Source organism: Bufo bufo, chromosome 3 (assembly GCF_905171765.1).
Source record: "Bufo bufo chromosome 3, aBufBuf1.1, whole genome shotgun sequence".
NCBI classification, from domain to species: Eukaryota; Metazoa; Chordata; class Amphibia; order Anura; family Bufonidae; genus Bufo; species Bufo bufo.
The window spans coordinates 421,301,967-421,315,099 of record NC_053391.1 but is presented as its reverse complement, the minus strand read 5'-3'; the positions used below and the strand labels follow the sequence as shown (position 1 = coordinate 421,315,099).

The 13,133-nt window shown below is 39.7% G+C and overlaps 1 protein-coding gene across 1 annotated transcript in view; it reads left to right on the top strand.

Moving 5' to 3' along the window:
- The first annotated feature begins 372 nt into the window (after window positions 1–372).
- LOC120993836 (zona pellucida-like domain-containing protein 1) overlaps window positions 373–13,133 on the top strand; it is a 69,588-nt gene continuing 56,827 nt past the window's right edge. Inside the window, exons 1-3 of the mRNA XM_040422303.1 lie at window positions 373–402; window positions 7,158–7,182; window positions 7,233–7,453. Of these exons, the coding sequence (XP_040278237.1) occupies window positions 373–402; window positions 7,158–7,182; window positions 7,233–7,453 (276 nt within the window). The remainder of the gene's footprint in view (window positions 403–7,157; window positions 7,183–7,232; window positions 7,454–13,133) is intronic.

Genomic DNA, 13,133 nt, shown 5'->3' with positions numbered 1-13,133 from the left:
GAGCAATTTTGATTCTAAAACCGCTTCTTCTTGTGCTATGGCAGCTTGCCTAGCTGCTCTCTCTTGTGCTATGGCAGCTTCCCTAGCTGCTTCCTCTTGTGCTAGGGCAGCTTTCTTTGCTGCTAACTCCTGCATCATCATGGCTTCTTTTTCTGCGTACTGTAGCTGGACGCGGGCAGCTTCTGCCTTGGCAAGAACTCTAACTGCTGAGGAACTTGCTGAGGACATCTTGCTAGCCCGTGAAGTTCTGGACACATGCGACTTTGCATCATCTTGCTGGGCACTAGGAATGTTCTCCCTGCCTTGCTGTGTCGGCTGTAGCGTGGCATCAGCCTGGTACTTTGTTCCTGATCTTAGACTCATGCTGCAGTAATGGCGTCTCAGTTTATTCCAGACTGCCACGTGGGTGTCTTTTTACTGTTCTGGTTCGCGCTATTGAACTGTTGTATAACACTAGTCAGACAGCTTAACAATAATTCAAAAGTCAAGAAACGTGTAAAGAATAACTTTGTAAAACTACAATATAAACATATGTGTCAATACATTAAACATAATACAGCAGCCTCACTCCATCAGTGAGAGTACTCACAGACAATTCCATCATAAGTCCAGGAATAGATCAAGAGCTCCTCTGCATGCAGCCTGCTAGATCCAGGAGCAGTCATGAAATGGAGGAAATACAGTTCCAGGTTAAAGGTTACTGCCTCCTGTAAAGTTCTGGCAAAGTAGAAACTAACTTTGACCACTAGATGGCAGCAATGTCAAACATAACATTTCAGTATAATCTTTACAGCACATTACATATATTTATTATGCACAAAATGGCCAGAACAGGACTTATTATAAAAATATTTTATAAATATAAAAATTTAAATAAATCTACTTTCCCCATAATAAAAATAAAAATTATCAATAAAAAAAGAAAGATAATTAGCATTGTCATATGTCAAAATTCCAGAATTATTAAAATATAAATATATTTATCCTGCACGGTTAAAGGGAATATATCACCCCGATTTTGGACTATTATCTACAATAATACATGCATAGTTAGATAAGGCGAGATTAGTTAGATAAGCAGATAAGGAGTCCAGATCGCTATTTTTTATTTTCCTACTGCCCTCCATTCCCCCACTGTCAGCACTCAAAGCTGCACTGAAATACACAGTTTGAACTGCTGTGCTATTCTAACATAATGCAGAGGACTCAATGCAGCTCTGAATGCTGACAGCATAGGAACAGGACACAGTAGGAAAATAAAAAATAGTCATCTGGAGTTCATATCTGCAGTACTACTCATATACTACTGTAAAATACAGACTCTGACAGGAGAACTACTAGTAACTGTGAACAAGGGAAGCAGTACAGGCGTGGAATATCCAGAACACTGATAAGTAGTCCCACACTCCCTACTACACAACCACATAATCACTGCTGATATAGAAGCTCTTGTGGGGGAACCACAACAACCACGGCCGTTGCAAGGATTTTTGCCACCCTAGGCAAGATAAAAATTGCCGCCCCCCTTATCAGATGATCTGCCCATATCATGACATCACATATGTTCCACCCCTTTCTCAGCTTTTAAATTAAAAGAACTGCTATGTTTCCCTTAGGGTTAATCTAGCTTCTTGTAGCTGTCTCTTTTTGCGGAACGGAATTGCGGACCCATACCCGGATCCGCAATTCCGATCCTAAAAAAAATAGAACATGTCCTATTCTTGTCCGCAATAGCGGACAAGAATAGGCATATTCTCTTAGTGCCCACAAAATGCGGAACGCACATTGCCGCTGTCCGTGTTTTGTGGATCCGCAAAACGCACATGGATGTGTGAATGGACCCAAAATGTGAGGTAAATTAGTTTCCAATGTAGTATTAATAACTAAACAATTACATAATAAACAATTGCATTGTCTACTTACCACCAGGACAATAAGATGATCTGGTCTCTGGCTGCAGTCTGGCTCTTGGTCTGGCTCTGGGGACTCCCTTGTCACTCTCTTCCCCCCCTCCCTCCCTTGTCACTCTCTCCCCCCCTCCCTCCCATGACACTCTCTTCCCCCCCTCCCTCCCTTGTCACTCTCTTCCCCCCTCCCTTCTTCACAGAAGTTCGGGTTTGGGTTAGGTGTTATGTAGATTGTTTTATTTTCCCTTATAACATGGTTATAAGGGAAAATGATAGCATTCTTAATACAGAATGCTTAGTAAAATAGGGCTGGAGGGGTTAAAAAAATAAAAATAAATTTTTAACTCACCTTAATCCACTTGTGCGCGCAGCCCGGCTTCTCTTCTTTCTTCAGGACCTGGGTAAAGGACCTTTGATGACATCAATGCGCTCATCACATACTCCATCACATGATCCATCACCATGGTGATGGATCATGTGACGGACCATTTGATGAGCGCAGTGATGTCACCACAGGTCCTTTTCACCTTGCACAGCAAAGAAGAAGAAAGAAGAGAAGCCAGGCTGCGCGCACAAGTGGATTAAGGTGAGTTAAATCTTTTTTTATTTTTTTTTAACCCCTCCAGCCCTATTTTACTAAGCATTCTGTATTAAGAATGCTATTATTTTCCATTATAACCATGGTATAAGTTAAAATAATAATGATCAGGTCCCCATCCCGATCATCTCCCAGCAACCATGCGTGAAAATCGCACCGCATCCGCACTTGCTTGCGGATGCTTGAGATTTTCACTCAGCCCCATTCACTTCTATGGTGCCTGCGTTGCGTGAAAAATGCACAAAATAGAGCATGCTGCGATTTTCACCCAATGCACAAGTGATGCGTGAAAATCACCGCTCATGTGCACAGCCTCATAGAAATGAATGGGTCCGGATTCAGTGGGGGTGCAATGCATTCACCTCACGCATTGCACCCTTGCAGAAATCTCGTGTGAAAGAGGCCTTATTCTCTGCGTGTTTATAAATGGGACACACCAGCTGGATACACTTATGTACTTCTATAGAATTTGCTCTTGGGTTAAGTCATCAAATAGAGACCTGATCTATATAACAGGAGTAACTCACTCGTGATTTTATGTTGGACAGATTATTACATACACATCAGGTTTGAATTGGGGTTCAGTGTACAACACAGAAAAATTATACTATGTTTATTACAATATTTGTGCCAAATACAATATGATTAGTTAAAAAGTGTGACAAATTATGATAAAAACATTACAAGATATTTAATCAGTAATGTGTATACAATATACATCTCTAGACAACCCATAGTGTACAGTTATTAAACATTACAGGGGTCCTGTTATGGTGACAACCTGCTTTCATATTTTCATATGCACTATGAGGACATATGGATGTTATGAAAAGGGTCTCCTCTTGCTATTAACCATCCCATGTGAGCAAGGACAGAGAACATCTGAATGTCTGACATTTAATATCACATTTCCCTCACAAAGGAAATGTATGGCCAATCGTTTCCACTGGTAATACAACCTGACATCCAGGAATTTGGTCAACTTCTATTTTTTTTTGTGAGTCAATCCCTTTATGTTCCTCTTCCAACCTGGTATGGGTGTAACCACTATTATAGATTATGGAATGGTCATTAGTGATGAGTGTCAGGGGCAATATTCTAATTTGCGATATTTCGTGAATATTTGGTAGAATATTCATCATATATTTTTGAGAATTCGAGATTATTTTCTCAATAGCGAAAAATCGGCAATGTAATATTCGTGTAATGCCTCGAAATTCAGGCATGGGTCACTATAGCTACATTTTTAAAACTGATAGAAATTTCCTGAGACTGTAGAAAATGTTTGGCACGGCAGAACATTACAATAGCTTTATATGCAGATAGAGTGCTCCAATATATTAGCGATTGCGAAATCGGCACCAATGATACGAATATTTGCAACTTGCAACTTCACATTTTAACAGGTCTGACTACTTATTAGTGATTGGTGCACTAAGTATTGTCGTGAACTTGTGACATCACAGCACTATGTATGTATGTATGTATGTATGTAGCATACATACATACATACTGTGGCAATGTGAATAGTAATGGGTGCAGTAAAGTCCCTGGGAAGCATGACAAAGGGGTGTTGTTTGCACCAGGAGCGTGTCACCAAGGGGCCCGGCCTTGGTGGAGTAAAGGCCCTAGATATAGATGGCCACTAAGTTAGTTGGTGGACACCAAGATAGTTAGCTTATCTGGCTCCAGCTAGTCTGGGGCGGGCTTTTACTGGGAACAGGCAATGTGCTGGGTGGGTTCCTTTTCCCCATGCTCCAGTCTGAGATTTTAGACTATGCTCATGTCCAGGGATGCTATTTAATCCTGTTGCTGGACTTGGGTGTGACTCCCAGTCTGGGAAAGGAGCAGGCTGTATCGAGGCCTGTGGTGAACCGGGACCCTCTAACCCTGTGTGTGGGGTAAGCACTGGTGATGTGTTTTGGGGAGCTGGGTGGTAGACCCAGATCCCGATAGAGAGGGAAATACTGTCTAGTCAGTGGCCAGACAGCTGAAGATTTATGTTTTGGTTGTTGTTTTGTGCTGATGTGCTTGAAAATAAAGCATCGTTTGGACTTCAATTTGGTGTCCGTAGCGAAGTCTGTGAGAATGACCCCCGGATAAGAGATGATCCCCCACAATACATACAGCACTATTTATGTAGCATGTATGTATGGACAGCAGAACCTATCAGCTACACTATATCACTATCTAACCTACACTGACTATATCCCACTAATATGTATATATACAGTACAGACCAAAAGTTTGGACACACTTTCTCATTCAAAGAGTTTTCTTTATTTTCATGACTATGAAGGCATCAAAACTATGAATTAACACATGTGGAATTATATACATAACAAACAAGTGTGAAACAACTGAAAATATGTCATATTCTAGGTTCTTCAAAGTAGCCACCTTTTGCTTTGATTACTGCTTTGCACACTCTTGGCATTCTCTTGATGAGCTTTAAGAGGTAGTCCCCTGAAATGGTTTTCACTTCACAGGTGTGCCCTGTCAGGTTTAATAAGTGGGATTTCTTGCCTTATAAATGGGGTTGGGACCATCAGTTGCGTTGAGGAGAAGTCAGGTGGATACACAGCTGATAGTCCTACTGAATAGACTGTTAGAATTTGTATTATGACAAGAAAAAATCAGCTAAGTAAAGAGAAACGAGTGGCCATCATTACTTTAAGAAATGAAGGTCAGTCAGTCAGCCGAAAAATTGGGAAAACTTTGAAAGTAAGGGCTATTTGACCATGAAGGAGAGTGATGGGGTGCTGCGCCAGATGACCTGGCCTCCGTCACCGGACCTGAACCCAATCGAGATGGTTTGGGGTGAGCTGGACCGCAGAATGAAGGCAAAAGGGCCAACAAGTGCTAAGCATCTCTGGGAACTCCTTCAAGACCATTTCAGGGGACTACCTCTTGAAGCTCATCAAGAGAATGCCAAGAGTGTGGAAAGCAGTAATCAAAGCAAAAGCTGGCTACTTTGAAGAACCTAGAATATGACATATTTTCAGTTGTTTCATACTTGTTTGTTATGTATATAATTCCACATGTGTTAATTCATAGTTTTGATGCCTTCATAGTCATGAAAATAAAGAAAACTCTTTGAATGAGAAGGTGTGTCCAAACTTTTGGTCTGTACTGTATATATATATATATATATATATATATATATATATAGAAAAATAAACACACCGCAGCACATCCATAAGGTGAAAAATGTGGGATCCTTTATTCACCCAAGCAGCGACGTTTCGGTCCGCTTGCTGGGACCATTTTCAAGCAATGCATCAAATACAATTGTGGGTATTTATATAGTCATGTCACATTAACATACATAAGTGATACTTAAACAAAAAGTGAAAAATAGAATGCAAATCAATTCATATAGGTACATCCGGACATCATATCAGAGGGACAACGTAGCCAAATACATGAATACATATAACTCTAATATATGGAATCGTCTGTACATCAGATATATACTTATTACAATCAAGTGATAATCTACAGTGAATAATTGTCACCTGTGTGTGCAACATCATAGGAGGGCCGGGCATGGAATCGATTCCATGCCTGGCCCTCCTATGATGTTGCACACACAGGTGACAATTATTCACTGTAGATTATCACTTGATTGTAATAAGCATATATCTGATGTACAGACGATTCCATATATTAGAGTTATATGTATTCATGTATTTGGCTACGTTGTCCCTCTGATATGATGTCCGGATGTACCTATATTAATTGATTTGCATTCTATTTTTCACTTTTTGTTTAAGTATCACTTATGTATGTTAATGTGACATGACTATATAAATACCCACAATTGCATTTGATTCATTGCTTGAAAATGGTCCCAGCAAGCGGACCGAAACGTCGCTGCTTGGGTGAATAAAGGATCCCACATTTTTCACCTTATGGATGTGCTGCGGTGTGTTTATTTTTCTGGTTGTTTGACACTGTGGTCGAGTGTCGATACCGCTGGCACCCAACATCTGCTACAAGGAGTGCTGCCCTGAATTTTCAACTATATATATATATATATATATATATATATATATATATATATATAAATAAGCTAACTAACTAACTACTGTAATGACACAGGAAAGCACAGAGCACAGCAATAACACTGCTGACTCTCTCAGATCGGCAAAATACTGCATACAAGGGCTGCTGGGGAGTTTCTTATATAGTAAGGGTTAGGCAACTTTCCTATTGATTGCTAGGGATGTTGGTAAGCTCAGACAAAGATATTGCAGCCTTCTCATTGGCCCACAAGCAAGAAGGGATGTTACTGATGAAAAATTTTTTTAGAAAATTCGAAATTACGAATATATATCACTATATTCTAAATATTTGAAAATTCTCGAAGTGCCGATATTCACGATTAATATTCGCTATTCGAATATTCGAGCCCAACATTAATGGTTATAGCAAGTATACTTTCAAGTGAATGGGCTGAGCAGTTGTAATTACATTGTATGACTGCTACAAGGCAGATTGAGTGCAGTTATACTTTGCAGCGTTCACAAGAGTGCTGACACTCCTTCAAACAGCCGATCTGATCCTGAGGATAGGTCAATAAAATTATGACACTGCAAAACCCCTTTAATTTCTCTACAGTTTTTATATGTTTTCTTCTATTTAACTAGATATTGGTAGAAAAACTAACTAAAGGTAAATCTTCTCTTCAAATATTGTAATTGCATTTTTCATTTTTCTTGCAGATTATAATGATATCTTAGTGACGTGTGGACCACAGCAAATTGAACTCTACATTTACTTGTGCCCAGTTTACTATGCTGGTTATAATGAAACCCAACTTTTTATGAATGAAATTTATTCCAACCCAAGCTGTCAGGGTACAATTGATTTATCTGGCACTGTACCATTCCTGAAATTTGTTTTTTCAATAAATGACAGCACAAGTTGTGGAAGTTTATTCCAGGTAAGCCTCAGTTTTGGCAGTATTTTTCACAGACTTATTTAATGCTACATCTTGCCAAGGTACAATGTGCTCGAACATTATGGTTATTATTTCATATAACTAATTTCCAGTAATCCAGTGTTTATTTTCATCTGTTCGGGCAGTAACATTATATTTAAGGAAAAAACACTACTTACTATGGCAAATCTATAATATGGGAAATCCTACCTACCTGTATCTTTCAATTTACATAGCAGTGACTATAAAAAATCTCAGGATTTGTGGCAGATGCTTTACAACATGCTGCAAATGTTTAAGCACAACACACATTCCTCCTACATCAGTCAGTGCAAATACCTTTTCCTGTATTTTGGGGAAAGTTACCAGTATCACAAAGGCTGTGTGTCTACCTGCCATAAGTCTACATACATTTATTATTATTTATGCAAATTGGTTTTCTTTCCAAAAAAGAAAGGTTTGACTCTAATGCCACCATATATATGGAAGATAGCAATTCGAAAGTCAATGTTTGAACTCTTAACAGGCCTTGTATGAAAATTTTGGATTATAGCTTAGCTAGTACACTTATTACTATTTATACACTCACAAGATCTACAATAGTACTATATCAGACGTGGCCACAGGTTGAATAGTGGCCTTTTTAGTGTGACAAATGTGCTGGGTTCATTGAGATATTCAAGTATTCTTTTTGGAGAGCAGAGCTTTCTCTTTGCAATCCCACCATGCACATCATTGTTGTTCAGCGTCTAGCTGAAGTTGGATTCATGAATAGTGATAGACGAACATCTGCCGGGACGGTTCGCAACCGCAATCAAATGTTCGCGAACCTCAAGTCCGATTCATTTTATTAATGGCAGGCGAACTTGAAAAACCTTCAGCTCATATTTGCAGCCAATAAATAATTACTAGAAGTGCACAAATAGTTCCACAACATGGACAGTGACATACCAGATGTATTATTCGTATTTGCGATGTCCATTCATAATTTTTTAAATGCGAAATATTGGCAATATAATTTTAGCGTACAAGCATGCGCAAATGCACTATACAGTACCCAAATGCACTATAAGGAATGTATATTGGTATATAACACCCCCCTTCAATCATTTTTTTGGGGGGGCGACTGGAATATCACACCAGTAGAAATTATTTGTTCCAATAACGCTTGTCCCTCTATCTAGCTGCAGTATCGCAGCAGAACCACACACAACTGCCGCACAATATAAATGCGCTATAATATACTTTCTAACATAGAAAATATATTATAACATTGTACACGGAAGGCAATCCATTAGAATATACATAAAGATAAAACGTAACCTTTAATAATGTTACTATGAGGGTCCATTCAAACGTCCGTAAGTGTTTTGCGGATCCGCAAAACACGGACACCGGCAATGTGCATTCCGCAATTTGCGGACCGCACATCGCCGGCACTATAATAGAAATGCCTAATCTTGTCTGCAATTGCGGACAAGAATAGGACATGTTCTATTTTTTTGCGGAAACGGAAGCACGGATGCGGAAGTGCGGATCCGCAAATGCGGTTGCGGAAAGCACATTCCGGCCCCATTGAAAATGAATGGGGCTGCACCCGTTCCGCAAATTTGCGGAACGGATGCGGACCCATTTTGCGGACGAGTGAATGGAAAAGATATCCCTCAAAATGAAAATAAATGTAATTATTAAAGTTAAGCAAAAATCATAGATGTGGTAGGCAATAACAAGTGCTTGGCAGCACTAAATCAGGTGCTCGGCGGCACCAAATCAGAAACCATATGTCCTACCACAATCCGGGGGGTTCCAGTGCTTATCCATAAATCCCGGAGGGAAAGCAAAAAACATCTATCCCTGGGCTAGATGATGATGTGGTATTGAAGGACAGGGTGGGCAAAGAACTGTCCCTGATATTGCCCTACAAGGGGGTGCTATTCTGGCCCTGATAGCCTAACCACAGACTACCCTCCCTGATAAGAGCGACCACGTCTGTAACCTTACCCTATATAAAAATGGCCCTAGTAAGCCCCTAGCCCCTAGGCCCCTGACTTCCAGGTGATCACTATATAGATCTATGTGTTTTTGACTCATTATAAAAGTATATTATAAGTATGTCGCACCCCTCTGTGTATCACACCTATCGATAGCACACCTATACCAGTCCTAGTGTTGAGCGCGAATATTCGAATTGCGAATTTTTTTCTCGAATATCGCAATTTCGAGATTTCGCGAATATTTAGAATATCGTTCTATATATTCGCGAAATAGAATATTCGTTTTTTTTTTTATTTTTTTTTTATTATATTTTTTTCTTTCCCACTTCCCTAAAGTTGTTCTTACCTGTCCTTTGGATTCCTGGCTTCCTGGCTGCTCCAGTCAGTGGCGTTTTCAACTTACTGCTATATTCCATATTAGCTAAATTACAATCTAATCTATATGTGTATTTTACGAAATTTCGCAATAGTCGCAATTGCGATGCGAGTAATATAACACGAAATATTCGCATGAAGATTTCAACTTAGCACTGCTATACTCCATATTCTAGCCTAATATGGAATATAGCTGTGCTAAGTTAGCACTGCTATATTCCATATTAGGCTAGAATATGGAGTATAGCTGTGCTAAGTTGAAATCTTCATGCGAATATTTCGTGTTATATTAGTCGCATCGCAATTTCGACTTTTTCAAATGTTCTTAATATTGCTCTAACTTCGTCTTTTAGAAATTTCGTAATATTGCTCTAACTTCGTCTCTTAGAATATTACGAATATTCTAAAAGACGAAGTTAGAGCAATATTACGAAATTTCGTAAAATACATATATAGATTGTAATTTAGCTAATATAGTGCTATAATCCCTTTTTTTTCCTGTAATTTTTTTTGCCTCTTCTGAACTTAAGTTTTGTAAAATATGTACACTATTAAAAATTATTACTATAGCAGTATATTAGCTTAAATACAATCTATGTGTATTTTACGAAATTTCGTAATATTGCTCTAACTTCATCTTTTAGAATATTACGAATATTCTAAAAGACGAAGTTAGAGCAATATTAAGAACATTTGCAAAAGTCGAAATTGCGATGCGAGTAATATAACACGAAATAGTCGCATGAAGATTTCAACTTAGCACAGCTATATTCCATATTCTAGCCTAATATGGAATATAGCAGTGCTAACTTAACACAGCTATATTCCATATTAGGCTAGAATATGGAATATAGCAGTGCTAAGTTTAAATCTTCATGCGACTATTTCGTGTTATATTACTCGCATCGCAATTTCGACTTTTGCAAATGTTCTTAATATTGCTCTAACTTCGTCTTTTAGAATATTCGTAATATTCTAAGAGACGAAGTTAGAGCAATATTACGAAATTTCGTAATATACACATATTAGCCTAGCCATAGTCATTAGCATAGGAACGTTGCCTTATACTATCAAGATAAATTTTCGCAATATGCGAAAAATAATTACGCGATAATTGGAATAATTGCGAATATTCGATTTCGACGAATATAACACGAATATTCATGCGAATATTCGCGAAATATCGCGAAACCGAATATGGCACCTCCCGCTCATCACTAACCAGTCCTTAAAATTACTTTTGTGGCCCTATTAGCTAGCATTTGGTGTCCCTAACAGCCTGTCCCTGCTCCACACAGCAACCTCTCCCTACACTGGCAAAACACTTAATGTAAAATGGAGGCCAGATCAGGTTTATTTATAAGGTAGGGGGTATGTCCATGAAACGTCTCAATTGGCTGTCTGTACCACCTGATGCGTGTTTCATGGGTCAAAGTTCTTCACAAAGTAAAAGAATATGGTGGGTGCGAATTTCTCCATATGTTTGCATGTTCGGCGAATCGCGAACACGCAAAGTTTGCCGCGAAACGACCGCCGGGCGAACCGCAAGGCCATCTCTATTCATGACCATTAATATTAGTTAATGTGAGAAGGGCCTTTGGTTGTTTAGAGGTTACCTAGGGTTTAAATATATTAATTCCGAATATCCCAAATATTTTGCTCGTAACAAAGTAATTGTGAGATCTTTTGATTAGCGCAATATGGATTGTGAAAAATTCTGGCTTGTTAGAAGTAGAATTTTTTGGAAAATTCAATACACATTACAAAATTGATAGAATCATTTTGCTAATCTCTAGTATACATATTGTGAGGGGTTATGACCAGGATCGCTTTTTCTGGGGTCAAAGGACACTTGTCTGTTTCCTCCGATTCAGACCAAAAGCTGAGGAATACGTTTTAAGCTGACTTGTAGTCAGGTTTATTGATAAGGTTGCAAATAAAAATAACAAAACAGAAAAAGAAAAACTCACCAATCCGGCACTTACTATGCATTTAACATCCCTGTCTACCAGCTGGAGGGCTTCTCCCTGTCATCTCACAAAACAAGGCTTTCAGCAACCTTTTACTCATGTTTGGCTCACTCTTGGAGAAATATACCTCCCTTCCAATACCAATCCTGCATCTGTGTCACAATATTTATATATACCTCCTTGTAGAGATGGCCTTGCGGTTCACCCGGCGGTTGTTCGCAATTCACCGAACATAAGGCAAAGTTCGCATGCGCCATATTCTTTTGCATTGTGCCGAACTTTGACCCACGACACATCCATCAGGGGGGACAGGACAGCCAATTGAGACGTTTCAGCACATGGACACATTCCCCTATAGCAGAACTTGATCTGGCAGCCATTTTACATTCCGTGTTTTGCCAGTGTAGGGAGAGGTTGCTTTGTGGATCAGGAACAGACTGTTAGGGATACCAAACGCTAGCTAATAAGGCCACAAATGTCCCTTTAAGGACTGGTATAGGTGTGCTCTTGATATGTGTGATATACTGAGGGGTGTGATATACTTATAATGTACTTTGTAACATAGAAAGTATATTATAGTGCATTTGTATTGGGCAGCAGTTGTGTGCGGTGCTGCTGCGATAACACAGATATATAGAGGGACAAGCGTTATTGGAACAACTACAGTTGCAATAAAAAGTATGTGAACCCTTTGGAATGATATGGATTTCTGCACAAATTGGTCATAAAATGTGATCTGATCTTCATCTAAGTCACAACAATAGACAATCACAGTCTGCTTAAACTAATAACTAGGGATCGACCGATTATCGGTTTGGCCGATATTATCGGCCGATATTGAGGATTTTGAACGTTATCGGTATCGGCATCTATTTTGCCGATATACCGATAACATATTGGGAACACAGAACGCGCTGCTCTCAGCGCTCTCTGTGTTCCCTCCGCAGCACAGGGGAGAAGGAAGCCGTGTCTCCCTCCCCCTGTCTGCTGCTGCTGCCGCTGCCGCCCATGAGAGGAGAGAACATAGAGAAGGGGAGGGGCTGTGGCCACTGCGCCACCAATGAAGATAAGCCTTTCATTTATTCATATACAGGAGGCGGGAGCTGGCTGCAGAATCACATAGCCGGCTCCCGACCTCTATGAGCGATAGCTGCGGTCCGCGGTAGTTAACTCCTCAGGTGCCGCGGATCGCAGCTACCGCTCATAGAGGTCGGGAGCCGGCTATGTGATTCTGCAGCCAGCTCCTGCCTCCTGTATATGAATGATTGAGAGACTTATCTTCATTGGTGGCGCAGTGCGCCCCCCCCCCAAGCCCCCCAGTATTAATCATTGGTGGCGCAGTGC